At 26.2% G+C, this 27,572-nt stretch overlaps 1 protein-coding gene across 2 annotated transcripts in view; it reads right to left on the bottom strand.

The window, feature by feature from the left end:
- The window catches only part of LOC129957160 (nuclear pore complex protein Nup98-Nup96-like), a 43,787-nt gene that overhangs the window by 8,692 nt on the left and 7,523 nt on the right, over window positions 1-27,572 (bottom strand). For both annotated transcript variants that reach the window (XM_056069350.1, XM_056069341.1), the window contains exons 6-24: window positions 25,747-25,901; window positions 22,960-23,137; window positions 22,058-22,224; window positions 19,737-19,856; window positions 18,905-19,079; window positions 17,290-17,523; window positions 16,521-16,587; window positions 15,004-15,106; window positions 13,911-14,054; window positions 13,000-13,259; window positions 12,455-12,553; window positions 10,780-11,141; window positions 10,084-10,223; window positions 9,509-9,622; window positions 9,295-9,396; window positions 8,781-8,931; window positions 7,369-7,494; window positions 4,627-4,821; window positions 4,242-4,532 (exon numbers count right to left, since the gene is read on the bottom strand). In XM_056069350.1, coding sequence (XP_055925325.1) covers window positions 4,242-4,532; window positions 4,627-4,821; window positions 7,369-7,494; window positions 8,781-8,931; window positions 9,295-9,396; window positions 9,509-9,622; window positions 10,084-10,223; window positions 10,780-11,141; window positions 12,455-12,553; window positions 13,000-13,259; window positions 13,911-14,054; window positions 15,004-15,106; window positions 16,521-16,587; window positions 17,290-17,523; window positions 18,905-19,079; window positions 19,737-19,856; window positions 22,058-22,224; window positions 22,960-23,137; window positions 25,747-25,901 — 3,183 coding nt within the window. The remainder of the gene's footprint in view (window positions 1-4,241; window positions 4,533-4,626; window positions 4,822-7,368; window positions 7,495-8,780; window positions 8,932-9,294; window positions 9,397-9,508; window positions 9,623-10,083; window positions 10,224-10,779; window positions 11,142-12,454; window positions 12,554-12,999; window positions 13,260-13,910; window positions 14,055-15,003; window positions 15,107-16,520; window positions 16,588-17,289; window positions 17,524-18,904; window positions 19,080-19,736; window positions 19,857-22,057; window positions 22,225-22,959; window positions 23,138-25,746; window positions 25,902-27,572) is intronic.

Raw genomic sequence — 27,572 nt, 5'->3', positions numbered from 1 at the left:
TTTATCTATACTCTGTACACAAGTAAAAAAAAAGTTACAATGCACTGAGATTTATATGTAAATGAACAATGCAATTATGTTTTTAATAACATTTATCATGTCATGAGATAGGTCTAAAAAAAAAAAAAAGAGTTCATATATAAAATTGGCAGAATACATGCAAAACAATAAAAATAATGTGGCTTTAATGCCTGACAATTTGATGGAATCATAAAACATGAAGTTTTATCTAAACAATTTAAATGAAAATAAATATAACTAATCAATTAAATTTATTGGTTACACAATTCATAATAAATATAACAAACAAACCAACTGTCATTAAAAGCAACTAGTATAATAGTAAGATGCACAAAAACACACAAGAATTTTCAAAGTATGTGCTGTTTATACTAAAAACAAATCTTTCACATATACACAAAGCAAATTTTTTAATTACACAAATCTTGCTGAAAACTTACACAACTACCAAAATTATTTAACAGATTTAATATTTATGGCAGTTTATTTATTAGATGCTAATAAACTTTGGGGAAAAAAAGAATGATTGTTTTTAATCATTCATTAGATTTGAGTGCATTTCTAATTCAGCATTCAAAAATATGCAATCTGAATTGTACCGCAGAAGTAGTAGTGGAAGTACTTAAATAGATATGACTTGAATTTTTTAAATGATACAACAAAAAATAATTTTATGGACAATTTTCAACCTTTCATATTCTGAAATGTATATATACATGTACATATAGTAGTGATCACTTTAATACTATTGATTAGCCACATTTGTCCAACGATTGATTTAGCAAAATCAATTATTGTAAAAAAATGTTAATTACAGATTATGTGTAAATTTGTTTTAATGACTTCCTCAGCAAAATATTTTCAAATGAATTTTGATTGATATACAACTAATATTGCTTTAAAACCATTATGCTCTTCTGTTCATTGTACTAAGGATTTCTCTAATTTAGAATCAATATCTTTATACAGCAAATTATTTAACAGGAAAAAGCAACATTTAAAAATGGGTACACAAAAATGTTTTCACCTTCCTTATTTCTGAAGCTTTAACTTTAAAAATAGCAAAATCAAAAAAATATATTAAAGAAATGCCTTAGCATAAAAAAACAAGCCGAATCTTCGCTTACTGATGTCAACAAGGGGGGGGGGGCAGGATAAAATATTACAAGGACTAAAAAAAAATTATTTAAGTTTCACTTCAGTAAATGTACTATTGAAAAAATATCTTACACTTACTCTGCAAATTATTTGAAAATAGAAAAATATAAAGCAACAAAAATTACAATTATAATATTTTGAATGTTAAGATGATGCTAAAATTATCTGTGCTCAAGATTTTCAGTCTTTATAATGAAAAACAGGTAAAATTTCAACTAACTTTAAACTAGTTAAAAATTTAAAAAAATATAAATAACTATATTATGAATTCCCATCTCCTAAAATATGTAAACACCAAGTTTGATATTTCTGGGTTAAACAGCCTGGCTTGCAGAACATCAACATATACATTCCTCTTCATTATTAGAAGAAATATACAAGATAGCCATTCGCCCACCCCCATGTTGAAACTGAACTTGAAAGATTTTCTTGCTGCCCAACCCAACAAATCTTTTTGATTGATTTGATTTTTAAAATTTTCAGGAATGAAAATTTGCAGGATGTGTTGGATAATGTATATTTTGTTTATGAATTTGATTACTATATACAACTCCAATAATTTTCAAAATTAATTATGGATTAATCTTATGAGGACCATTAAATGTATCAAAGCCTTGTACTAATATAGAATATATATTGTAGAGTAAGTAAAACCGAGCTCTAGTGTCAATGGAATTTCAGGTTTCTTAAACTCTTCCATTTGCAGTCCTTTTTTAAACAGACAAAAATCTTGCACCTCATTCTTATTAGAAAAACCTCATTTTTATTAGAAAAGCTAATTGTAATCCCAGACTGAAGAATTAATTGGAAGGAGGATTATAATTAAAGGAAATTCTATTAAGAAAGGATATTTTGCAAATAATGTAGCTTATAAAGCCATTTTACTTACATATATTGAAGAATTGTAATGAATGGCATGTGAAACTTTTCAAAATTTTAATGAATTTACAAATGATTTATTTGAGAACACTGCACAAAATTTAAAATAATCTAAATAAAAAAAAAAAAAAAAAAAAAAAAAAAAAGATGCTGATTGCCAAAGCAAATTGTATATTTCTGTTCCTAGAAACAAATTTAATTTAATTACAGTATATTATTCTCAATCTTGAATGATTAGTGAAATTTCTTTAAATCGTAGTTGTCATCTTACCAAATTGCCTTATAACTTGCAATCCACTTTTAAGTTGAAAGTTGAGAAGTTTTTTTGAAAGTTAAGCAGCATTTAAAAAAGGTTCTTGATTTTAATAATGTGCATAAGATATTTTTTAATGTTTCAACTTAAAATTTATATGGTATGCAATGTTTCAACTAAATTTTTTTTTTTTTTTTTTTTTTTTGTAATTTTATAGATTTATTAAGAAAAATATGATAAAGGACTTAGATACAAAGAATTACACTAACCGCTAGATAGCTTTAAGCTAGTTTAAAAAATGAATTTCTTTAACAAACCTCATACATAAATTTTCAATATAAGATTTTTTTTTATTTCTACAAAATATATTTTAAGAACATGTATTTATTTTGTTAATCTTTTCTAGTACAGATTACAAATTTTTTTGAAATATAATAAAAATAATAATAAACAATGAATAGGATAAGTTGGTTGTCTGAATAAATGATTTTATTAAAATTCTTTAATTTATATCCTCTGGCAGGTGTGCATGTGTTCTCCTTCAAGAACACTACCCGTTTAGAGCAATCTATTCATACGAAAATATTCAGAGATGGTGTGTGATTTAATTTCTACTTTATGAAATTTTAAATATAAAAAATAATAATCTTTCTTATATCTTAACTAGAAAAATTATTTTAAATTAAATCCAATCTCCTTAAATTAAGAAAAATAAAAATAATCTAAATTTAATAGAAATATTCATTAACAATTAAAATAAATACTAAAATGCAAGAAGTTAATATTTATAATGAAATGAAAAATATAAAATTGTCATCGTAATTTAAATGAATTTGAGAGAAATGGCAGTATAATTTGGTTTTGCAGAATCCCCCCCCCCAATGTAAAGTGTTAAGGATACATGATTGGCATATAGTCCTATTTGAAAAAAAAAAAAAATACCGAGACTGCTGATGTGAAGTTCTATTTCAGTCAGAAATCTTTTTCCAATTAACACCATGTGAAAAATGAGTTTCCTTCTGAAATTCCTTAAGATGCTCTCACTTCAAAATTTCTGAAGGAATATGACAATTGTTTAAGTAAAATGTATGCATTGGTATGTGCATCTAACCAAATGGGGAGAAAAAACTCTGCCACTTTCCATGGGGAGAAAAGCTTTCCCACCAATTTCAAACTAATCAACAAATCCCATATTCTTTAATTAACAACAATTTGAAAACATAATATATTTAATGTTTCCCCCTCCCCCAGTCTTACACCGAATTTTTAGTTTCCATAGTGAAAAGAATATGAATATACCAATATTTCCATTTCATCCACTCAATGCTGTCACAACTTAATGCCCAATCATATTCATCCCTTCTCAATTCTTTATTCCTATTTACATTTTTGCATAAAGTTTGCAAGACATGTTTTCAGTTCCACAAGCAAAATCTTTTTTTTTTTTTTTTTTTTTTTTTTGCAAAAATTTAAATATATCATACGATAGCAAACAATTATTCATAAAAAACCATACGATTTTCCCCTACAAAGTTTTATCATGACTCTTTGTAAAATGCACGAGCAAAATATCAAAGACCTAGAAACTCTTTAATTGCACATGCTCATAAGAATTTCATAATGAATCTGACTTATTTAGGTTTTTGTTTTGTTTTGTTTTTATTAATTTGAAGCAAACAAAAAATTAAAATATCAAATATTACAAAAAATTCTATTACATAATATAAAATTCAAGCATGAATATTCTTTTCTCAATACAACTGTACTGAACAAGCAATAAAATTAGCAATTAGTTAAAATTCCATTAAAATTATAGTACTTTTACTCCTTTTAAAAATTAGATTTTTAATGAGCTCTCTTCAGAGTATTTCTAATAACATTTTCACAAAAATTCTTTGAATTAAAAAAAAAAAAAAAAAATTGCACCTACTTTCTACAATGCTCCCTTCAGGTGCACGTGGATAAGCAAATATTCCATTTCCTGCCCATCCAACACGAAAGCTACGACCCATAAAGTAACCAGCATCAAACAAAAGGTGTTGTTTATCGTAGAGTACAGACTGCTTATATGGTTTCAAGTATATTTTATTCAGTGTTAGTGGTGCAGGTTTGGAACTAAGCACTAAACTTTCAGAAGAACTTTTGACAACAGGGAAATCTGATAACCACTCTGGTATTTTTGATTCGGAAATCGTTAAAGATGATAGAGAATTTTGTACACCTATAGTGATAGAAAAAGAATTAGTAAACAAAAATATATTAAAAAGCTTAATTTTTTCCCTCTTAATTAATTTTACCTTTTTCGTGTACTTTACCTATTTCACTAAATTTAACTGGGGTAGGCAGATGAACATAAGATTGCTCATCAGCACCTTCGGAATATTTTTGCTTTTTTGACACATCTGTAGTTACTTCGTGAAGTTTAGTTGAGGTAAATATACTTTTTTCTAAATGCAAATCTTTTCTTTGAGTAGTAAAAGAATCACCTCGAACATTATATACAGATGGACCTGCAAAAAAAATCAAGGAACAATTTTTTTTATTAATAAATTGCTATGTATATTTCCATGAAAAACTTAATTTTTTAAAAAATAATTACTGTCACTAAAATAAAAATATTCAGATTAATTATAGTTTATGATAATTAGATATCTAATTATGACATTTTATCAACAAGTGTATTCATTTGCATGTACATATTTCTGCAAATTCTATACAGATACCTGAAATTCTTTAGAATGCATGTTTTTTATGTAATAATTTAATAACAGATTAGGTATATAGATTTATTAAAAAAAGAAATTTTCAAACGATTTTCTGTAGTTAAAAAATTTTATATTTGTAATTATTTTTTACTTATTAAATTCCAATATACAAAATTTCATATTAGCACAAATGAAATGAAAAAAAATGCAGAAATTATTAGAATTATTAACAGAACACTAATAAGCAATAAACTCCTGTACCAGATGAAATTAGAAAAAACAGAGAAGCAATTCTTCAAGTTTTTAACAGTGCAATTTCCATTTATCAATAACTTTGAAAAAAATTAAGTTTCTAATAATAAAATAAATGACTTGTATTATTTGTTTATATATCAAATTTAAAATTCAGTGAGAAAAATGAGTTCATCAACTGGCAAATGAAAAAGGGCAATTTAAATTTCCTTGTCTGTGATTCACAAATTATTTAATCTATTATTTGAAAGCTTCTAATTTTATTACAGTGTAATAAATTTTATTTTACCGCCTTCATTTTCACTTATAAAAATTACCACTGTTCAAAGGACACTATTTTATCTATCATTTTATAATCATTTGGAATGCTTTTAATATAAAATTACTTTCAAAATATATTGCATAATCACTGAACACTATTCATCAGATTTTGAGCACAGTTAATTCGGCTAAAATTTGTCAATTTCTATATAAAACATGACATAAAATATTTTACAAGATTCATTTACAAAAATTAATATCTAAGATTTGACCAACGTTTTTTTTATTGCGTTTTTGATTCTTTAGTAGATATTCACAGTTTGAAGTTTTATTGTATCAGACGATTATTTAAAAACCCTTTAGGGAAAAAGTTAAGAAAAATAAATAAATTTTTAATTATTTAAAAAAAACAAAAAGGAGAAGAGAAAAGTTTAACTAAATTAGTGAAAAAGAATAATCTGAAACAATAAGGTAAATATAATTTTAAAACAGCTAATACCAAATTGCCAAACCAGATGAATCACTGCATTAGATAAGCATATTAATGTTCACCTGAAATTACTACTAAACAAGTATTTATAAAGTTTGCATGATTGTAGCAATACATGCATATTCAAGTAAAATATTTTCATATATCCAAAAGCTTAAATGATAAGCACAGTTTTCACATTTTCTAACCAGATATTTATGAAATGTAAACAAGAAGAATTAGCAACAAAAAGTAGTTTATTCAATCAATTAAAATTACACAATGGAAATATATTTCACATTAGAAATAAATATATAATCTTATTCAAATCAGTAACTTTCTAATAAAAAAAGAAATATGAATTCTAGAATAAAGCAAATACCAATTTAGGAGCCATACATAATAAATATGACATACAAATACTCAAGATTTTTATTACATACAAAAGAATTCAACATTCTCATAGTAATAATTATCAAATCTATAAGATCATTCATTACATGTCAAACATAACTGAAAATGCTTCTTTCAAAAACATAAGAATATTTATTTAGCATTATAGTTTAAATAAAAAGGAGGAAAAATAAATATGAAATACAAAATCCTGATAAAAAGGAATTTAAGTACAATGAAAAAAAAAATAGGAATTATTATTTATGAAATATCAAGGAGATTGTGATAATTTTTCATTTTAATTTGCAGACACTTTGGGATTTATTTATTTTTTTTAATCATAAAAATGATTTACACAGTTTCATGGATTATAGGTGAAATGAATATTCTGACTGTCAGTTTACTAATAGCGAATCACATACATGCTAAAGTAAACTTTTAAATAAGGAAAAAATGAGTTAAAACATACATGCATTAAAAACTTTTTTTTAATTACTTATAAGCTCTTCAGGTGATAAAGAATAAACCCTTCATATCATAAAATGAATGGACCAGAGAAAGGGGGAAGATCACATCATTATATTTTATATTTATAATAACAAAAAATAACTTCTCTTCAAGGAACAACAGATAATTATTCCAACGTAACGAAAATTGCAAGATAATGAAAATTCTTGCAAGCAGTACTTGTAAACTGTTAATCAAAAGCTCACAGCAACTGTTAAACAAAAGTTCACAGCAAAATGCATGAGAAAAAGAAAAATTTCTCATGGTTGAACAATAATTCACCGTTACTGAATCACTTTCAATGAATAATTAAAATAAATTTTACAGATGCAGTAAAAGTTCACAATAGCAGTCAAATTATTAAATATTTAGACTTTCAAATTCAAATAAAACTGCATCAAAATACATTCTACAACAGAATGTTTTTTTCAATGTTAATAATCAAATAAACAACTGAGTAAAAATTTTACCCCAGTTGTCATCATCCATATCTTGATGAAAAAAGGAAGCCTTCATTCCCTGGATTCTTTCAGCATCGATATCAGCAGTCAAAATTGGACTTGTAGGGGAGGTTATTTCATTCATTAATTCTTCATCTGTAAAAGTAATAAAGATGCAAATATGTCAAAAAATGTTAGAAATAAGTAAATAATAATATATTTCAATTATAAATTAATGTTACATAATATTCAGTGTCAAGTGCAACTTGTTATCTTATTTAACACTATTTATATTTAACATATATCTCCTAATAGTAAAGCAGAATGTATGTTGGTGTTCTAGAGTTATTAATTTTGGCACATAAATACTTTAAAGGATAAAATTGTGCATTTTACAACAATTTTGTTAAAATTTAATAAAAAATTTGAAGCTTTCTTGCTATAATTTCTAAAAATATTATGGCACAAAAATAACTTTTATATATACTTCAAAACATTATTTTTCCAATCATATCAGTTTGTTGTTTTTTTGCCACAATATCTATGGCATTTTGAAAAATATTTTGTAAAAAAACATTTCATTGTGAAGAAAAACTTAAAACCATTTTCATTTTTGCTAGAAATGCTTCACTTTGATTTTGTTATATTGTTGATGCTGAAAGCATGAAGATAATGGGATATTTTTCTATAATACAGAGGTTTTTTTTTTTTTTTTTTTTACAGCATATATTTTCTAAATGTATTGTACTGAAAATTAAGGTTTATCTTCATAAGTAAACAATAATATAAGTACATCACTTTACAATATAATATGATGTATTAAAATATATAATCTTTTTATCACCAGAAATCTCTTGATATTTTAAAGCACTGATTTTTTTTTTATTCAAAAAAATTCTTATATAATAATTTTTTGTTATTACAGAACTTATAAAAACTTATTCTGTAGTATGCATAAAATATCAGTATACTTATTCTGTAGTATGCATAAAATATCAGTATACTTATTCTGTAGTATGCATAAAATATATTCTTCTCAATTCTTAGTAAATCTTTAATTTCATCAAGATTTTATACTAAATGAAATTTAAAATGCTTCCATTTTTTCAATTAAGGTTCACATTTTAAATGAGATGATAGAAAATTAATGAGATACATTGAACAATGAATGGAATGGTGCAAGGCATTTTAAATAATACATGCTAAATGTCTTAAAACTTTGAAGAAGACATCAAGAGGAGTAATGATTTTAAAAAATTTCTATTACATAAAACATGAAATTAAAAACTTTAGTAACCAGTTTGTTTTTTAGGATTAATTAAAGTGACAAGTAATAAATATTCCAATTCTCTGAAAGACAGACAAACTTTAGAAAAAGGAATTGCTTTTTTATACTTATTTTTCTAAATGGAAAAAGATTTTATAAATTTAAAATCATTTACCTTCAATATATTCCAAAGGGTAAGTAATTATTTGGGACGATAATGTTTCCATTTCATGATCTTGTGCTTGGAAAGAGCCAAGAGGTTTTCTTTTTAATTCCATATTTTGCAGGGCATCGGCAGAAGCCCCTTTTCCATTTGTTTGTTCTCCCTTTAAGACAATAAAATAATATATAATCATTATTTAGAAAATTGTTCTGGTAAGCCTCATGAACTAATTTACAAAACTAAGAATGTGGAATAAAATTATTAAAAATTCAAATAATAAAAACATTTTACCATTTATATGATATTCTAATATTAAGTTATTTGTTGATATTTTATAAATAAATACAAAAATGAGTGAAAATGTTCATTGTTTATTATAGGATAAAGTTTTAAAAAGGTGATATTAAAAAAATCAGAATATTAAAAATTATCAAAACAAATATAATGTAATGCCTTGCAATTTATATAAATCCATTTTATTTCTTATGTATGTAAAATTTAAATGCTACTACAAAATAATAACTACCGGTTTTTTAAGAATAACTCCATTAGGTTTCTTCTCAGGAGGTTTCGAGGTATCCATTTCATCATCAGAGTCTTCCAATCCATACTTAGAAAAGTGATCAACCTAATAAACAGGGGAAAAAAAAAAAAGATTCAATTTATATTACATCAACAAGAAGTAGAAATATAATATGAAATGTATATATTGCCCCTTAAAAACTGTTAAATAAAATTACCTCAAATATCCAAGATCCAGTCTCTGGTGTGTAATCAATGAAGGTTGCTCCAAGTTGTGTTGTGCATCGCTCAATTTTTTCTTTGTAACCCATTTTAGTTATCCTTTCTGGGTCCTAAAAAGAAATTAAAACTATAACTCAAAAACAATGAAGTTGGTCAATTTTAAAAAATCATGCATGTTGATAGTTATATTCAGTTTAAATAATAGGAAATTAAAAAATTCCCATAAAAAAAAGTTTCAAATTAATAATGTAATAGCATTCCTTTTAAAAGAAAAATGTATTAATTTTGCATAGTAAATTAGGATAATTGCAAAATTTTGTGAGTATTAAAAATGTTTACATTTTTTTAAATAAACAAAATAAACTGCATTAACACATGAATTGTAATTTTATCTATTCATATAATTTTGTCATAAATGGTTAAATATAAAAATGACTTACTTAAATTTCATATATATTAAAAAAAAAAATTAAATTTGAGATATCAAACATTTGAAAATAAAAAAAGATCTCAAATGTAAATCATATGACGAACAACAACAACAAGGAATAATTTACAGAAACTTTCAAACCTTTATTAAAGTATGATTTGTTTTGTCCATTGGCCAAACATTTTCCAAAATAACTTTTGCCTTTCGATTTAAACCTTGACCTACAGGCGGTTTCTTTTCATCATCTGGATACACATTTATCTCTTTATTCCCAAAAATTACTGAAAAATACAAAACAAGCATATTTGATTTTTCAAACCAAATAAATAAAGGTATTATTTCATGTGAAATAATATCTAATCAAAAATATGTTAATTTTGTAATGTATGCAACAATTATGAAATTAAAAATCTTAATTTGCTAAATTATTGTAAGTAGAAAAACATAAAATTCTTTAATTACTGAAAAAATTAACAGCTGCAATTATTTAAAAAAAATACAGCAATGAAAGAAGCATTGAAAATTTCTTTTACATATTTTTCCTAAATACAATTACAATCTCAGAAAAATTTAAAAAGCGATGCTTTAGAGAAACAAATGCTAGGAAAAATACTTTAGCTTCATTAAAAATGTATTACTTAAAAATAAAGCATTTTGTTAAACTTTTTTTTAATAACAGCTGAATTTCATAAGTAATATTAAAGAACAAACCATCTGCTACCTCAATAACTATCAGAAAATTAAAGGCTGAATATGCTTCTTAATTGCTGAATGACTCAATTAAAATTAAGTATGCAAATAAATTACTATAATTCAATTTAACTATGAGATGCTCACTTATTTCATCCAAATTTAGACCATAAACATCTGTAACACCAGGGAAGGTTACTTTTCCATAACCTTGTCTTCCAACTGTAAAATCTTTCACAGGACACTTCTTATCACTAGTCACCATGGGGATCATGCTGTCTAATGAAGGTATTGTAAAGTAACTAGTATCTGACAGAATTATTCCAGTTGGATGACCAGAATTTTGAAGTGAAGATGTAGTTTCTTCATTTGGTGGCCCAATGGTTTCTCTAGAGGAATCATGATCTTTTTCATGTTCATTTTCACTCCAAACATTATAAGTTTTATTTGGAAGAGATGGCTTGTTAGTATGAAGAGCAGCAATACTATCATTCATACTATTGTTGAAACTAGAAATAAAGAAATAAGTATTATAAGTATTTTCCAAATTTATTAACTAAAAAAGTTAATAAAACTAAATATATGTAATTAGAGATGAAAATATCATTAAACTTTTTCTCTTTATAAACACTGCTTCACTGTAATATTATGCACACACGCACATACTAATCAGCATTGGTGACCAGTTGGCTTGCTTATATTTCATTTTAGTTAAATCCTTTATATATGGTCCTTCATTCCATTAAACTGTCAAATATTAAAGCCATGTTATTTTAACTGTCCCACATATATGCTGTTCATTGATTATATAATCCTCTCTAATGGAGACCAGTTTTATAAAACCAAAGCTCTAATAAGAACATAAATGTCTAGTTAATCTACCTTCTAACTTTCGCAGTATTGTAACTTCACTTCTTATTCACCTTGTAAACTACACCGATAATTAATAGAATCCTCCTTCTTTTGAAAAATCAAGCAATTTAATATTTGATGAAACAATAAAAACAGTTTGAATTTCAGGACAATCATATAATTAACTACTGATTTTTTAATCGCTAAAATTTAGGGGAAATGTACTTATCTAGCAAATTAAAATAACTGAAAAGAAAATTTTTTAATCTTTAATATAACATAAAAATCATTTTTGTGCTGCAATGTCATCAGAACTTATAATGAAAAAAAAGTGCATATTTCGATTATTTTTTAATTGAAATTTCAAGGAAATCAATCCGAGGTGGACATTTCTACCCTGCAAAGTATATATGTGGAAATTTGGTAGTTGTAAATTAAATGGTCCACTTGCAGTGTACTAACACACACATATAAATGCTTCTTTATAAATATGTACAGTTATAAATACTAAAAAAAAAATAATAATAAATAAACCAAGAAAACTTTATATGTGTACAAACATTAAAGTTGCTTCTCTAAGAATTAATTATGTATACAAATCACAAAGAGACACACAAATATATTCATAAAAATAATCCTATTACACAAAGCAAGATAAAAGTTTTAAAAAAAATAATAAAGGTAATACTAATGATTTATTTATTCAGGGCTAAATATTCATACATAAAATTTGAAAGAAAGAATTAAAAAACAAGATTCAGTTACAATGAAACAAAAATATATTGAAATTTTATATAAATTATGTAATATGAAAGTACAATCAATTTTGTTTACAATAATTTTGAAAAAGTATCAAAATATTTTCACTATATATAAAATTGGAATGAAAGATGATAAAGAGTTGCTTTAAGAAGTTTAATACTCTATTATAAACTATAATTTAAATGTAACATTATTTATAAAACATTACCTGACTCTTAAATTTTTAGATACAATAGGGTCAGATAAAGATTCATGTGCCGGAGAACCAGAAGTTTGTCTAACATTAATAGTCCTTGCTTCTGAATTACTGAAAGTAGAGAGTATAATCTATGTATATAAAACATTCCAAAAATTAACACATATTATATATATCCATCCAAAGTACAAACAGACATACAAATGAATAAGAGTTTCATTTACAGTTTAATTGAGCAGTAATAACCTTTAAAATAAAATATCATAGAAAAGTAAAAAACTATTAAAATATATAATCAATTTACAAGTTTTAATACCCTGCCCCTTTTAACAGTGGCAAACAATAAGGATAACACGTGATCCAGAACCTCTTACAATAATTCTGTATACCCAACCTAAGATCAGTATTCAAAATCAGATTTAACTTTCAGAAGCCCAATATCTATTGGTAGTATGATGCTTTCATGGTTTGGAGGACCCTCCCCCTCCTCTCTCCCAAAATCAAAACCTTACTACTAAATAACTGCAAAACATACAAAATATAATTGAAATACATACCTATTTGTGATATCAATAGTCAAAGGAGTAGTTTGGGGTGAACTTTCTGAAGAGTTCTTATTTTGCTGATTATCAGGATTTTTCAAAGAAATTGAGACGTCAATTCTAGTTGATTGACTAGGTGAAATATTGGAAGTAAGTGTCAAAGAAGACTGATTATTGCTGAGATTTTTTAAAACCAATTTTTTAACACTTTTTTTAGGAAGAAAGGCAGTTCCAAGACTTGGTTCTTCATCTTCTAAGCCATCAAATAACAGCACCTGTAAAGTACAGGAAAAAAAGATATGTAAAATAAGTCAATTTAGAAAAGAAATTGAAACTTACAAGATTTAATAGCAATAAAATTAAGAAATGACTTAGGACAGGGAGTTGCAGTACCAAGCAACGTATGGCTTTTTTAAATCATTAATCTAGTTCTTTTTAAGTTAGTAAATAATACACATGTAAAAAGAAAACATTTGTGTAAAAGATAAAAATTCCTAATATTTCATAAATAGTTGAAACATCTTACTATTATTGTTGCAACTGCTACACTCTTGGGACAATAAATGCGTTTCTTTTAAGTTTTAGAAAAGATTATTGAAATTAACGAAGATTGCTATTAAGAAGATAAAAAAAATTTAAATTTTAAAACAGATTAAAAATTTTTTTTGCAATGATATTTTTGAAAGTTATTGCTAAAAAATGACAAAATCTCAGTTTTTAATTAAAATTTCAAAAAATCTTTCTGAGGTTCATAATCTCATTCTCCAAAATATATATGGGCAAGATTCATACCTCTAGGTCAATTGGACTGCATGTAGAATGCCATCACACAAACACATTTGCATTTATCATTAGTAGAGATATACACACACAATTTTTTTTATATAATTGTATATTTTTTCAATAGCTAATTAACTAATATTTACCTTTCCAGTAGGTACAGGGGACCAAGGCTTAGGCTTTATTTTTGCTGTTGGCAATAAAGCCACTTTGTATTGGTTATCATTAAGAAGAGCTTTTTGAGCAGAAGGATTTGTAGGTTTCAACACTTCAGTTTCTTTTGAAGAATCCTTAAAAATTACAAAATAAAATGAATGTTATTGATATACTAACTCTTAAAGAATTATTAAGTAAAAATTATTATAGAAAAAAGATACATATATTGCAGATACATGGCTAAAAAGAAGAAACTTTTGAACTTTGATTTATTTCACCATGGGAGCCATACTACTATGTACAGAGAAAAAGCAATATGAGATAGGTCAGTCTATGTCATGATACAAGAACAAAAGTAACTGAAATTTTCCCCTTCGGTGATTTTAATGTGAGGTTCTGACAGGACCAAGTGCCAACTTATGCAAGGGAATCTTGGGTATCTTAGAAAGGTATATGAAAATGTCAAGGATTTTTATCCCTTCGTTCCCAGTGTGGGAACCATGGAGAGAGCAATTTTATTAAGGAGAATGTTAGAAATAATTAAATAAAAAAATGGGAAATGGGTCACCTTTCCATATAATAATATCATTTATTCAATTTGTAAAATAAAACCATTCTTGTTCTTTACTGCACCAAATAATATTTGATCCAGTAAGAACATAATTACACAATTGAATTTATGATGTGGCAAGAGAAACCTTAATTTAATAAATATTTCAATTTGAAATATTCAAGTTAAAAAGAGATAATTACTTTTAATTTGTGAACTAATGTTTATAAAATTTACTCACAAAATGTATTAGAATCTTTACATTAATATGTATTAATAAAAGCATTTAATAAATTTTCATTAAAAAGGCATTTAATAACTATCACTAACATAACTTAATAAAATACATAGCATACAATTATTCCCTTAATTTGAGATATCAGAGAAAGATAATTATTCTTACATTTTTGTTATATATACTGTCTAATAAAAAAAAAATTAAGCATAAAATGTCACAGTATTAATATGTAGTCAATGAATCTTGCTTCAAAATATTGAAATAACATTTAAATACAAATCAATAAATCATATACCTTCATTGGATTTCTGAACAATGGAGAATCTCCAAAAGGATTTACAGTCATTGCCAAAATCTGCTGTTGAGCCTGTTGTAGAGCTGCAGCATTATTTGAATCACTAAAGTAAATATTAGAAATATGTTACTGCTGTATATTTTCATTTAAAATACAAATTATATTTATTAAAACAAACCAACAATATGAAGTCATTAATAATAAAAATCGGGGATTAATAATTATATAACACTAATTACAATTTTTTTTTCAGGATGCGAATACTTTACACAAAAATTATTCTATTTAAAACTGTTATAAAACTACATCACGGATGCTTTAGCTTTATAAGTTGAGAGTAACTCTAAGAGTAAAAGATTTGCAGAATTGCAGTTCAAAAATAAATAAAACTAATTATTAATCATAAATGGAAGAAAAATTAATTACAAATATTTCATAAGTTTAAATAAAACTTTCGAAGTCGTGCCAATCTATTTATTAATTTTCTTTCAAAACTATTGATAAAAAAAGAGAAAAGAAGCCTTAACAGATTTTTAGTAATAGCAAGATTTTTTTTTTTCACTTCAATAATGGTTACTACCTACTTAGAAGTCTGAACTTCATGAAATCATTAAAAATAGCTTTGAAATTGAAAAATAATGAAATAAATTCCCCAATTAGCTACAATACACAAACAAAAATGACAAATTTCTTAAACAATTTGGGGCATTATCAAAAATTTTAAATGAGTTTTAAATAAAGAAAATTTTTTCAAAGAATAAATTACATGCAATTTAAAATATAAGATAAAATAAAAGATAATAGATACATACATTAAAGTGGAATGTTTTATCATAAAAAAAATTTATTTTATCTTGTACTTTAAAGTCTTTATTTAAAAACAAATTAAAAATGTAATAATTGATACATTTGTCAGTTTCCAACATCTCAAGTCTATATTTACTGTTGCAGTGCATATTATTTTAATGCTTATGAAAATAAGTGCAAATGATGCATGTTCCTTAGATTAAATGATTTAATTCACATGCAAAAAGTCCTAAATTCAAATATGAGAATTAAGCTTATATAACTCAAAAATCATTTGCTAGAGAGCATGAACTATAAACTAAGCGCTGATATGAATCACAAATATTGCAGAGCTCACTAGTTCTTGCTACATTCAAGACCTCAGTGAACTCTGAAACTGAACAGCAGAACAATTGTCCCCCCCCCCCAGTAATTTGCACGATGAAGAAATTCCCCAAAAGCTCGAAAACGAAGTCTCAAGATCTTTCATTTCCCAAACAAGCATTTGGACCAGATTTGGTTTGCCTATTCAAAATTGCCAGAATAATATAATACACTTACGAAACTGGGACACTATTTTCAGTTTCATGAAAAGGAAGGAAGGGGGAGGGACTCTAAAATTGATTTCTTTTTCTATTAGAAAATAACTTAATTTCTTTCATACGCATTGAACTGTTTCTCAAAAGTATAATAAATATTATTACATAATTTATACAAACTGAAATATTTACCTTGAAGGCATAGTTGAAGGTTGACCAAAATTGAAAGATGAAGTATTTTGATTTGCAGCACCAAAATCTGAGAAGAAAATACATGATTAACACAGATTTTTAAATAAATTCTATCTCGTATAAATACCTTACACAAATCTAAAGATAAGGTAAGAGAAAGTAACCAAAAAAATTAGCAAACAGTAAAAGGAAAAAAAGTAACCCATTTAAAAAATAATTATGATTACGGAAAATTAGAAAACAAAAAAGGATCAAGAACAAAAATTGTTTTTTAATATGTCATGCAATAACTGTTTACATTGATTAAATTCAAATTTTATGAAAACACCAGTAAAAGTATGCCATTATTTTATCAATAGATAAAATAAATCTACATATATTTTCTTTTTGATGATGAAATAAATCAAAAGAGAAAACTGGGAGAACATGGTTCAATTATTATTCTGGAGAAAACTTTTTTAATTGTTTAACATGAATACTTTGAAAATACCAGTGTCATTGCACTTTGTATATGACTACAAATATTAAAAAACAAAGGCTTTTCTCCCATTACTAAGGTAAGCTAAAATATGTAATATAAAAAATGTAACAACTTTCATTTGTCTAATATTATTTTAAAATTTACAATTTAATGACAATAGGCAAGACTAACAGAAAAGTACTAAAAGAATTTATAAACAATACAAATCAATACATGCCATTTTAATCTAGGATTACATTAATTCTTTTTTTTTTTTTTTACAGAATAAAAATTGAAATCAATACTTACTGAATCCTGTAGATCCAGCATTTCCGAAGTTAAAACCTGGTGCTTTATTAGCAGTTGAAGTTCCAAACAAACCGGTGCCAGTGTTTGTACCTAGTCCCATTGAAAAAGATGAGTTGCCAAAACCAGTCCCCAAGCCTCCACCAAACATATTACCAGTGGTTCCGAAACCTGTTGTAGCAGGTTTATTCTGACCAAAAAGACTAGTTCCAGTAGATGGAGTTGTACCAAAGGAACCTAATAATGATGGATTTAAAAATGCATTATCTTCCAATTCCTTGAGATTTTCATAATTGTCAATTGAAAAATATTTTATTACATGAAATAAAGACATTTATTTTCCCATAAAGAATAGAAAGAATTTCCTTATAGCCAGCTTGAAATTAAGAAACAATATCAATAAAAAATGCAAATAACTTTGAACACATTAACATATGCAATAAATGACATTATGAAAGTATTGCATTGCCATTTTACAACTTTTCGACGTAACTGCCATTTATACTGAGACATTTACCCAAGCACTGAGGTAATTTTAAAATTCAGATCTCATAGAATGGCACAGAGTCCAGTCTCATGGTCATTTGAATTTGGTCTTCAGAGTCAAGCTTCAGACCACCAAAAAACCATTTTATGGGCCAAACCAGATAAAAATGTGAGGGTTCCATGTTCCATATTTTGAGCAACCACCAACCATCCAGTACAGAAAAAAAATGCCTTAACACAAATGAAATTACGTCAAAAAATAGTAAATAAGCAATATTTTCATTTCCATTTCATTCTGCCATTCATTGTATTTTTTATTGTGTTAAACATTATGTGCATTACCTATTAATACACCCTCATATTTTCCTTCAAATTGCAGATCTTCAAGATCCTCCCCCCAAAAAAATACATATTCTGATTACACTATCAGTTATTCTTTTTATTAATATAATCCAAGGCAATTATTTACATTTTAATTGTTTTTTGCTTTAAAAACATTTATGCAAATTTTATTCACCAATATTTTTTGTTATATGTTTTTTTTATTACATTTTATCCAATTTTTTTCTTATTATTAAAAAATAATCGGTAAATGAGTTCTTAAAAAAATAAAAATATTTTTTTAGAAAAAAAAATAACTTTAGAAATACATAAAAACATAAATTTAAGTACATTTTTTCAAGTATGAAACATAATTTGTCAAACTGAATATATCTTGATGCTTTTATTTTATGAATGTTAGTGCATAACTGCATTAATTTTTTTAAGGTAATCAATTCGCAATGAATTTTTTTGATTCATGTAAAAAAGTACTTTTTTTCTTATTCTACTACTTATACTTATATTTACTTATACTTATACTTATTATATATATTATATACAACTTATACTTATATTACATATAAAAGTACTTATTTCTTATTCTAAAAGTACTTTATTTCTTTATTCAAGGAATAAATTTGAATATCCTAATATTTTACATAAAATACAATTATATAATTTTAAAGCAATTTAACTATTAACAGCAATTTAAACTTGAAAAAATATCATAACTTAAACATTAATCGAGGAAATACTTATGCTAATACAGTCTCATTTTTATTTTAAAGTGAACAAATAAATGCAAACTTACCAAAACCTGTAGACTGTGTACCAAATCCAGTTCCAGTTCCAAAAGTTGGAGCAGCAGGCTTCTGTCCAAACAGGCCCCCACCACTCATATTATTAGTATTACCAAAACTGAATGTATTAGTTGTGGTGGTATTTGTGGTTCCGAATCCAGTTGGCTTTGCACCAAAAAGCCCAGTCTAAAATAAATAAATATATAAGATAAAAGAAATCTTATCTTTTAAATTACTAAAGGGTTTTATTGCATTTATGCATGTAGAAACAAAAAATATTTGCCACGTGATTTTGATTTCATCCAAAAAAGCTTTTTTTAAGGTGAAAAAATTACAAATTTTCTTATCACTTCTCTGCAATAAGATTCACAATAAATGTATGAATAAATTGATTATTTTAAATAATATTTGATATTTACATGCACAGAAATATTAATCAAAAGTATTAATAATTATTAATATCCATTTAAAAAAAGTTTTGTTTTTAAATATAACTTTTGCATTATTAAATCTACAATTTTAAATCTTCATAACAAATGAGGGTCAAACTTAGTCATCAAAATCCCCAATGTGTCTTTTACTATCATGATAATATATCCATATTAAATCCTTTTTATAAGAATGCTTTTTCTGTTAAAAGAAAAAGAAAATTTTCAGTTATCAAAATTTTAGCAATCACCTTATTCTTATAAATTCCCTGAAAATAATAAATCAAGATAATCAAACAATAATCAAAAAGTATTTTTTATGTAAATGTTGTAAAATTTATGATATAATAAATTAAAAAAAATAAATATATGATAAAAAATTAACCAAAAATAAAACTGCAAATTCCATACTTACCGACTGCTGGTTTGTAGCACCAAATCCACCAAAACTAGCACCAGAACCAAAACCAGTTGATTGAGTAGTAGCAGTATTACCAAAAAGACCAGTGGATCCAGTGGTTTGGCCAAATAAAGGCTATAAATGAAATATTACTTAATAATTCAAACTAGCCAAATTAATTTTTATTTCATTCCATTTCAGCTACTGCAAATAACTGCTTTATTTCATCACTTCGCGCCTTGCCAGTGGCCACCTTAAATGTCTTTTCTTTTCTCAGGATGAAAAGTTTTACCCTCTTTGCCCGAAATGCTGCCAGCATCAGGCCTCTGCTGAACATATTCTGGACTGTCTAGGATTTCATTGGGGAGAAATTTATTCTTCTCCCTTCCTCGTTCTTGACTTTCTTCTTGTCAACGGATTTTTGGATTTGGTCTGACTACGTCAGACCATGGAGATTAGCAACAACAACAACAACTTATTTTCCAAACATTTTCTGCACTATCTTCAGCTTTCTCATTCAAAATCACCATGGAATCATAAGTGGGAAACACAAAAACACTGACTTAAAATATATATCTTGAAGGCAAGTCAGGTATGAATTTGATCACATGAAGAGAAAAGAAATTCTAAATCTTGATTAAACCTATTATTCTTTTCATTTAGTTTACCCTTTTATTAAATTTTTAAAATCTTTATTAACAATTTGTTAATAAAAATTCAATTAATCTACTAATAATACAGGAGAATATATGTCTGAATTTTGACCAAGTGCAGGGCACGTCATTTCCCTCAGACTTACCAATTTCTCACAAACATACATTGTAAAATAATAAAGTAAAACTAAAAGTGATATTTTAAAAATTCAAATATATAAAAGACTTTGCATTTTTTCATTGAAAAGTTTTAGAAATAGGACAAATTTTAACCCCACAGTAAAATTTAAAAATTTTACCTTTTTAACAATACGAATTTAATGTCAAAAAATTTCTAAGTTTTTCAAAATTAAAAAAAAAAAAAATTATATATAATTTACAATACTTTCTATTGTTGCAAAGAAAATTTAATAATTTTCAACCTTTTTGCAAAATTTAATTGCATTCTTTCCACTGTTAAAAACTAAAAATTCAAGTTTTTCCCCCCCCCTTATTCTTTACAGCTATAAAGTTTTACTTTCATTTGTATATCATTTTGTCTGTAATACATGAAAAAAGACACCAGATTCTCAATAAAAATATTTGCTATTCTTTAATTCTTTTTAAATTAACTTCAAATCGACTAAGATGCTATTAAACATACTTATTTATCACAAAAAAAAAAATTTCATATCTTCAAATCTATATATGGAAAAAGAAAATGAAGTCAATTAACTATAGCTGAAACAGTACTTTGTAATATTTTAAGAAAACAAAGTATCTGAAAAGGACACTTTTTTTAAAAAATTTAGAAGCAGTTATCTATACATAGTATAAAATGAAGTCTCCTGAAAATGTCTGTATGTTTGCTCAAAAAACTCGAGAAATACTTAACTGATATTGGAGATATTTGTACCATTTTGAAGAGCATTTATTGGGGAAGGTTTTAGTATATAAGTCCATGGACAACTTCATGCAGCACTTTCTAGAGTTACATTCTAAGCAAAATCTTTTTATCTTGGCACCAGGAGGAAAAACATCCAATATAGTTTACAAAGAAATATTATGAAGCAAGCTGAATTTTAATTTCATATAAGATTATACAGAGTTGATAAACAAATGTGGAACAGTGGGTACAATGAGTTATTCGTATATTTTTAAATTTTAAAACAGCTTTTCAACTGTATATTTTTAGTGAATCTGGAACGGCTTTGATATACAGTCAGTTTCACTAAAAAAATAGTTTATAGCCACATTTTAGCGAAATGGCCAAATGTGGCACGAACAGCAGCAATAGTGTAATGGCAGCAAAAGCACTACTGAAAAATTGCTAGCCTCGCAAGGTGCCAAATGATTGTATATCAAAATTTAACTAAAATTGGTTTTGTAGTTATTTTTGATGATTCTTAAACATATTTTTTATGTTTATTTTATGTTGTGTGACATGCCCATGGAGGTTCAACTTAAGTTTAAAGCTAACTTTTCATTGTAGATGCTATACCGCTGGCAACGTTATGCGGGTACTGCTAGTGTTTTATATGCAGAAAATCTTTTTTAAACATAAAAATCAATTGCATCAACAAAATTTTATATTTAAAAGTACCTAAACAATCGGACTTTATTGTTCCATTATTTAACATAACTCTTTCATTACTGATTTTAAAAAAAACACATAAAAGTTTCTTTGTATAATTTCCAACTTACTTTTTGTTGATTATTTTGACCAAACAGTGAAGTTCCTGAAGTCCCTCCAAAATTAAAAACAGGAGCTGCTGAAGTTGCAGGTGTACCAAACCCAGCTGGTTTGCCAAATAAGCCAGTGTTTTGTGTTTGAGCTGGTTGACCAAACAAACCTCCAGAGCCAAAAGTATCTGAAAAACAAGTTCAAAATGAACAAAAGTATTTAAAACAAAAGTACAGCTGATAAAATGTCAGTATCTAATATGTTACCTTTTAACATTTTCAATCTCTTTATAATCATCTTGAAATTCAAAAATTTAACTACGTGAGCTTAAAAATTTTATAAAATTAGCTAATTTTAAAAAATTAGGGAAATTAGCTTCCAAATGCATATTTTGAAAATGTAGATATTCATACAAAATTTTTAAGCTTGTACTGTTCAAAATTAATAATTATCACAGAAAAACTGTCGGTCATAGGACAAATCGAACTTAATTCAATTCTAAATGATAAACAATACACATTTCACTATAGTATTCATCAGTGATCATAAAATCAACAAAAAATACTGATTACATAATTGTGTTCAATTGTTATTTTTATTGCTGCTCCAACTGTATAATTACACTATTACACAAACTAAGAAATTTTTTTTTAGCAATTTTTAAAATTTGCTATCTCATTAAACTAGTTTCCAAAAGCATCCTTATATATGATCTTTTATATTGTTATTTCACTAGAATGATAGTAAAGCATATTAAAAATACAATTTAAAGATAATCCTTAATGTACAAACACAATATTCATAAATACTTGTATTATTATCATAATAAATTATTTGTACTAATTTGTATTATTATTAAATAATACTTGTATTAATATTAAATACACAAGTTTGCAAAACATAATAAGATTTTAAAACTTACTTGTTGTGCCAGTAGTACCAAACAAAGGTTTTGATTGAGTTCCACCAAAAGAGAAGGCAGATGTGGAGGCAGCAGGAGTACCAAATATACTTGTTTGTTGAGCAGGAGCTCCAAATCCCATCACCCCTGTTGTGCTGCTTCCTTTACGATTAGCTGCATAATCTTCAACACGCAATTCCTAATTAAGTGTAGAGAAAAATTTTCATTGTAAAATTTACTACTTTCATTGTAAAACTATACAGGACAATTCATAAATTAATCTACTTTTTTCATCAAAATTTTTTTCATTTCATTGAATATTTAGTTAATTTTTTTTATAAAATATCCATAATTTTCAATTACCTTCTTTAACCTCTTCAGTCCCGAGGTACACATATGTGTAACTGCAATTTTTTTCATTTTTCTTATCCGGTAAAGTTAAATTTTGACGAAATAATGCATGCATTTCAATGTTTATGAATGTAGCTTCCAGTTTGCATCAATAAATAGCACTACAGTTCGATATTTTTTTCATATCCATCGCTATTAATTAGAGACATAGCAAAAACGCTTTTGAACAGGAAACGCAACAAATATAAGTACATTTTTTAATATTTATTATTAAAATAAACGCTTGTATATTTTTTTATAAAAGACTAAGTGTCTGGTTAAAGTCATTACCAAATTATATCTTGTTATCTATAATAGAATCGGTGAAAATACAAATTTAACTAAGGTACACATATGTGTACCTCGGGCGTTTTCGCGCCCGTTTGCTGACTGATTGCGATCCATTGCGCTGCTTATCTTTTGAGCGCTTGTTTTCAAATTGTCATTTCTTGTCCTTGAATATATTGTATAACTTTTTATAATGAATAATTCTTATGTTCTGTAATATAATAAAATATAAATTTAAAAATATTTATTTTTTAACTTTAGTAAGAAATTTAATTTTATAGTTGTCTTGAAGTTAGTAATTGATATTTCAAACCGACATCATGTATAGAATGTACAGAATTTTATAAGCTAATAATATTTTTTTTTCCACGTCAAGTGGCTTTAACTCAAAAGGAGGTTATTGAACTTTTAGGAAAAAGTGATTTTAGGGGAAACGATAGAATTTTTCAAGTATCAAAAATAATGAAACCTGGCAAATAGGATGAATGGGTCGATAAGACAGACGATAGTTAAATGTGCCTTGTCAAGTAGAAAGACAATAAATCCGTGACTATCATCCACATGTATAGGTAATGAGTCAATTGGAATAGGCTGAGGATAGACAAAATAATTGAAACAAAAAGCCGATATAAAATAATCAGCTTTTATAAAAACATATAATATCAGAGGCATCGACCATTATTTTGCATATTACCGGTATGCAGTAATTACAAAAAATGACAGACGCGAGCATTCACGCATTTTGTAGATTTAGTAGTTGTCAATTGCTTGATATACTATAAAATGGTGGTAAAGCGACAAGCTGAGCTGTCAGGAATAAAATGAAAGTGAAAATCTTATGACTTTATTTCAATTTCAAATGCATATAATTCGGTCCCTGTTGAAATATGAAGGAATTCTCATCATCAGCAAGAAAGGAAACCAAGAAGAAGTAAAAAAATCATCTTTCAATGAAGAGAAATTAATAGAAGGGTCATCAAATGATGGAAATGCAACTACAAGACCATTGGAGATTTCATTACTACCATCTGGTTAAAATACCTCCAAAAGAGCAAGACAAATTGTCCCTTCCCAATTAAAAAGAAATAAGACTAGATATGTGAAGCCATCTATAACATTACAGGGACGATAAGTATGTATCGAAATGCAGGCACCCAGGATGTAACTCTAGGAGAAGAGTCAAGCTCTCAAAATGCAATATCTACTTATGTAATATCAAAAAAAAAAAAAAAAAAATCCTTCAAAATAAGGTTTAATAGATTATAAATATAATAAATTTTGTATTTTTTTTTCATTTATAAGGCCTTAGAATAAGAAAAGTATAGCAATTAAGTAACCAGGAAAATTAAATATTTTTTTTTGTTGAGGATGCTTTGACTTACTTAAGACCCGAGGTACACATATGTGTACCTTAAAATTATGGGACTTAAAATTGTTTGATCAGCAAATTTTTTCCCCCGACATACTATTGAGATGTAACAAAGGTAAACGATCTTAAAATCAAATTTTTAAACCAGTTTTTAAAAAATCAGGACTGAAGAGGATAATTACTAAATATCCCTTCATATTTTTTGCAACATTAAGATTTTTTTTTAAACTTATGAAGTATTACAAGGATTTTTTTTAATCATATACAATTAAAAATTAGCAATTAATCCATAAAAAACTTTTACTATTAATAAAATCATTTTTAGGTAAAATACCATAAAAATATCATTAATCATTTTAAGCAAAATAAATGCAATTGAAAATAGTAAACTTTTGGATCAATGAAATTTTGTAGCACTGATACTTTACTGACAATTTAAAAAATAATAATAATAATTTAGAAAATCAAAATTACTCAGAAAAACACAATGTTTGAAAAAAAATAGGTACAAAATGATGTCATTTGTATACATGGTTTAACATTTTAAATTTCACTAGAACTAATAGATAAGTTATAATACTAAAATACAATCTACTAAATTCTAATTTCCTATTTTTGCAAGAATTAAAAGCAAACTGGTAAAAACAGCAAAATTACAAAGTTAAAGTAAAAACTTTAACAATGACTTTAAATAATAAGGATTTCAATAAATAAAAAAAAAAAATTATCAATAAACAACTGTCTAATAATGCAAATATTACCTCCAAGCTTTTGTTTTCATATTCTTTCATGCATGTGATACATTGATGTCTGGTCCCAATACTAGTTGATACACCTCCTTTCATCATTGTGTCTGTCCCAGTTGGTGGATTAAACTTTATGGTTGTTCCAGTAGGAGCTGTTGCACTAAACCCTCCTATAAAATAATTGATATTTTAAAATAACATTTTTTAAAAAATGTTTCATTAAATTAGAGATGAAAATTGAAAGTAATTTCATTAATATAATCAGCATCAATCTGCTATTGACTTATCAAAGTGTTCCTTGATATTAAACAATAAAAAATTTACAATATATTATTTGAATCAAATTTAAAACAGACGATTCTTATTATTTATTTTTTTAATATCTAGAAGAATAATTTTATTTTGAGATAAATGTAAAAAAAAAAAAAAAAAGGTGATTTGAACATTAAAATGGAAATCTGAACTCGCACAATAAAATATTTAAATAACAATATTTATACTAGCAAAATAATTTTCTATATTTTAATAAAAGAAACATAACACAATATTTTTGATCTCCCAGAGTACAATTGATGGTTCTTCATTAGTGTTATAGACCTGGATGGATGTTAGCATTTCTCAGAATTCCATTTAAATAATTTTTGGGTTGGTTCTTCTTTTCCAATAATCACACATTTAACTGTTAGCATTAATTAACACACCAACACTGTTTTGCATTTTAAAATATCCTGTTAACCCCAATAATTACTAATCAATTTCAATAATTCTAAATAATAATCAGTTCTATTCACCACTGTAGAAATTGCAAAATAGAAAAATTATCACTGAACACATTTTTAACAATATCTTGTGATCATCAGGGGTGTTTGTGGGACCCCAAAAAATCCCCTGAAACTTTTACGGACTTACTATTGACATTTTGGAGTTTCGAGAAGGGGGGGGGAGAAATGAAAAATTACGAAGTATTGAATGACCTAATTATAAAAGTTCAATTAATTACTTTTTTTGCAAAATTAATAACCATTAATTTTGCAAAATTAAGACCTTTGAACCCAGGTCACGTGATTGCACATCTGGCCGAACGAAGTCTCTCCCTTTTTTTTTCTGCCGCGCTTACTTGCCGAAAAGAATCCAGAAGAGAATGTCCGAGAACCGGGGGAATGAGTCATAACTCGCAATAAGGAAAGAACAAAAAAGAAGTTTTTTCCCCCTTTTCACGCATTATCACTGCCTTTGGAGAAAGAAAGGAAAAGTTTTCACCACACACACTGAGCTTGCGTTTTCTGCTTTCAAAGCAAACAAAATTACCCAGATCAAAATAAATAATTCATTATTATTCCTACTTCCTTTTGAACGACGATCCCCGGAATTTCCGGGTATCGAAGTTCAAAATCCCCGGAATCCCGGGGTTTCCCCGGAGCACAAACACCCCTGGATCATGAAAAATCATATCAAATAATCGGTTTTAGTAATATTTGGCATTGTCAAGATATTTAGTTTTATAACTATTACAATTCCTTTAAAAAAAATTATGTTGCAATTATATATATTCTATTAATGGCATATATCTAATTAAATGGCATATATCTAAAACAAATACATCATCTATCCCAATAAAGTTAACAAATACATCATCTATCTCAATAAAGTTAACAAATACATCATCTATCTCAATAAAGTTAACAAATACCTTATCTATCTCAATAAAGTTAACAAATACCTTATCTATCTCAATAAAGTTAAGAAATACATTATCTATCTCAATAAAGTTAACAAATGCATAATGATCTTTGTTAACTTTAAAAAATTATTTGCCTCTTTGATGAATATGGTAATTTGAG

Source organism: Argiope bruennichi, chromosome 2 (assembly GCF_947563725.1).
Source record: "Argiope bruennichi chromosome 2, qqArgBrue1.1, whole genome shotgun sequence".
Lineage (NCBI taxonomy): Eukaryota > Metazoa > Arthropoda > Arachnida > Araneae > Araneidae > Argiope > Argiope bruennichi.
This window is presented reverse-complemented; position numbering and strand designations above follow the sequence as displayed.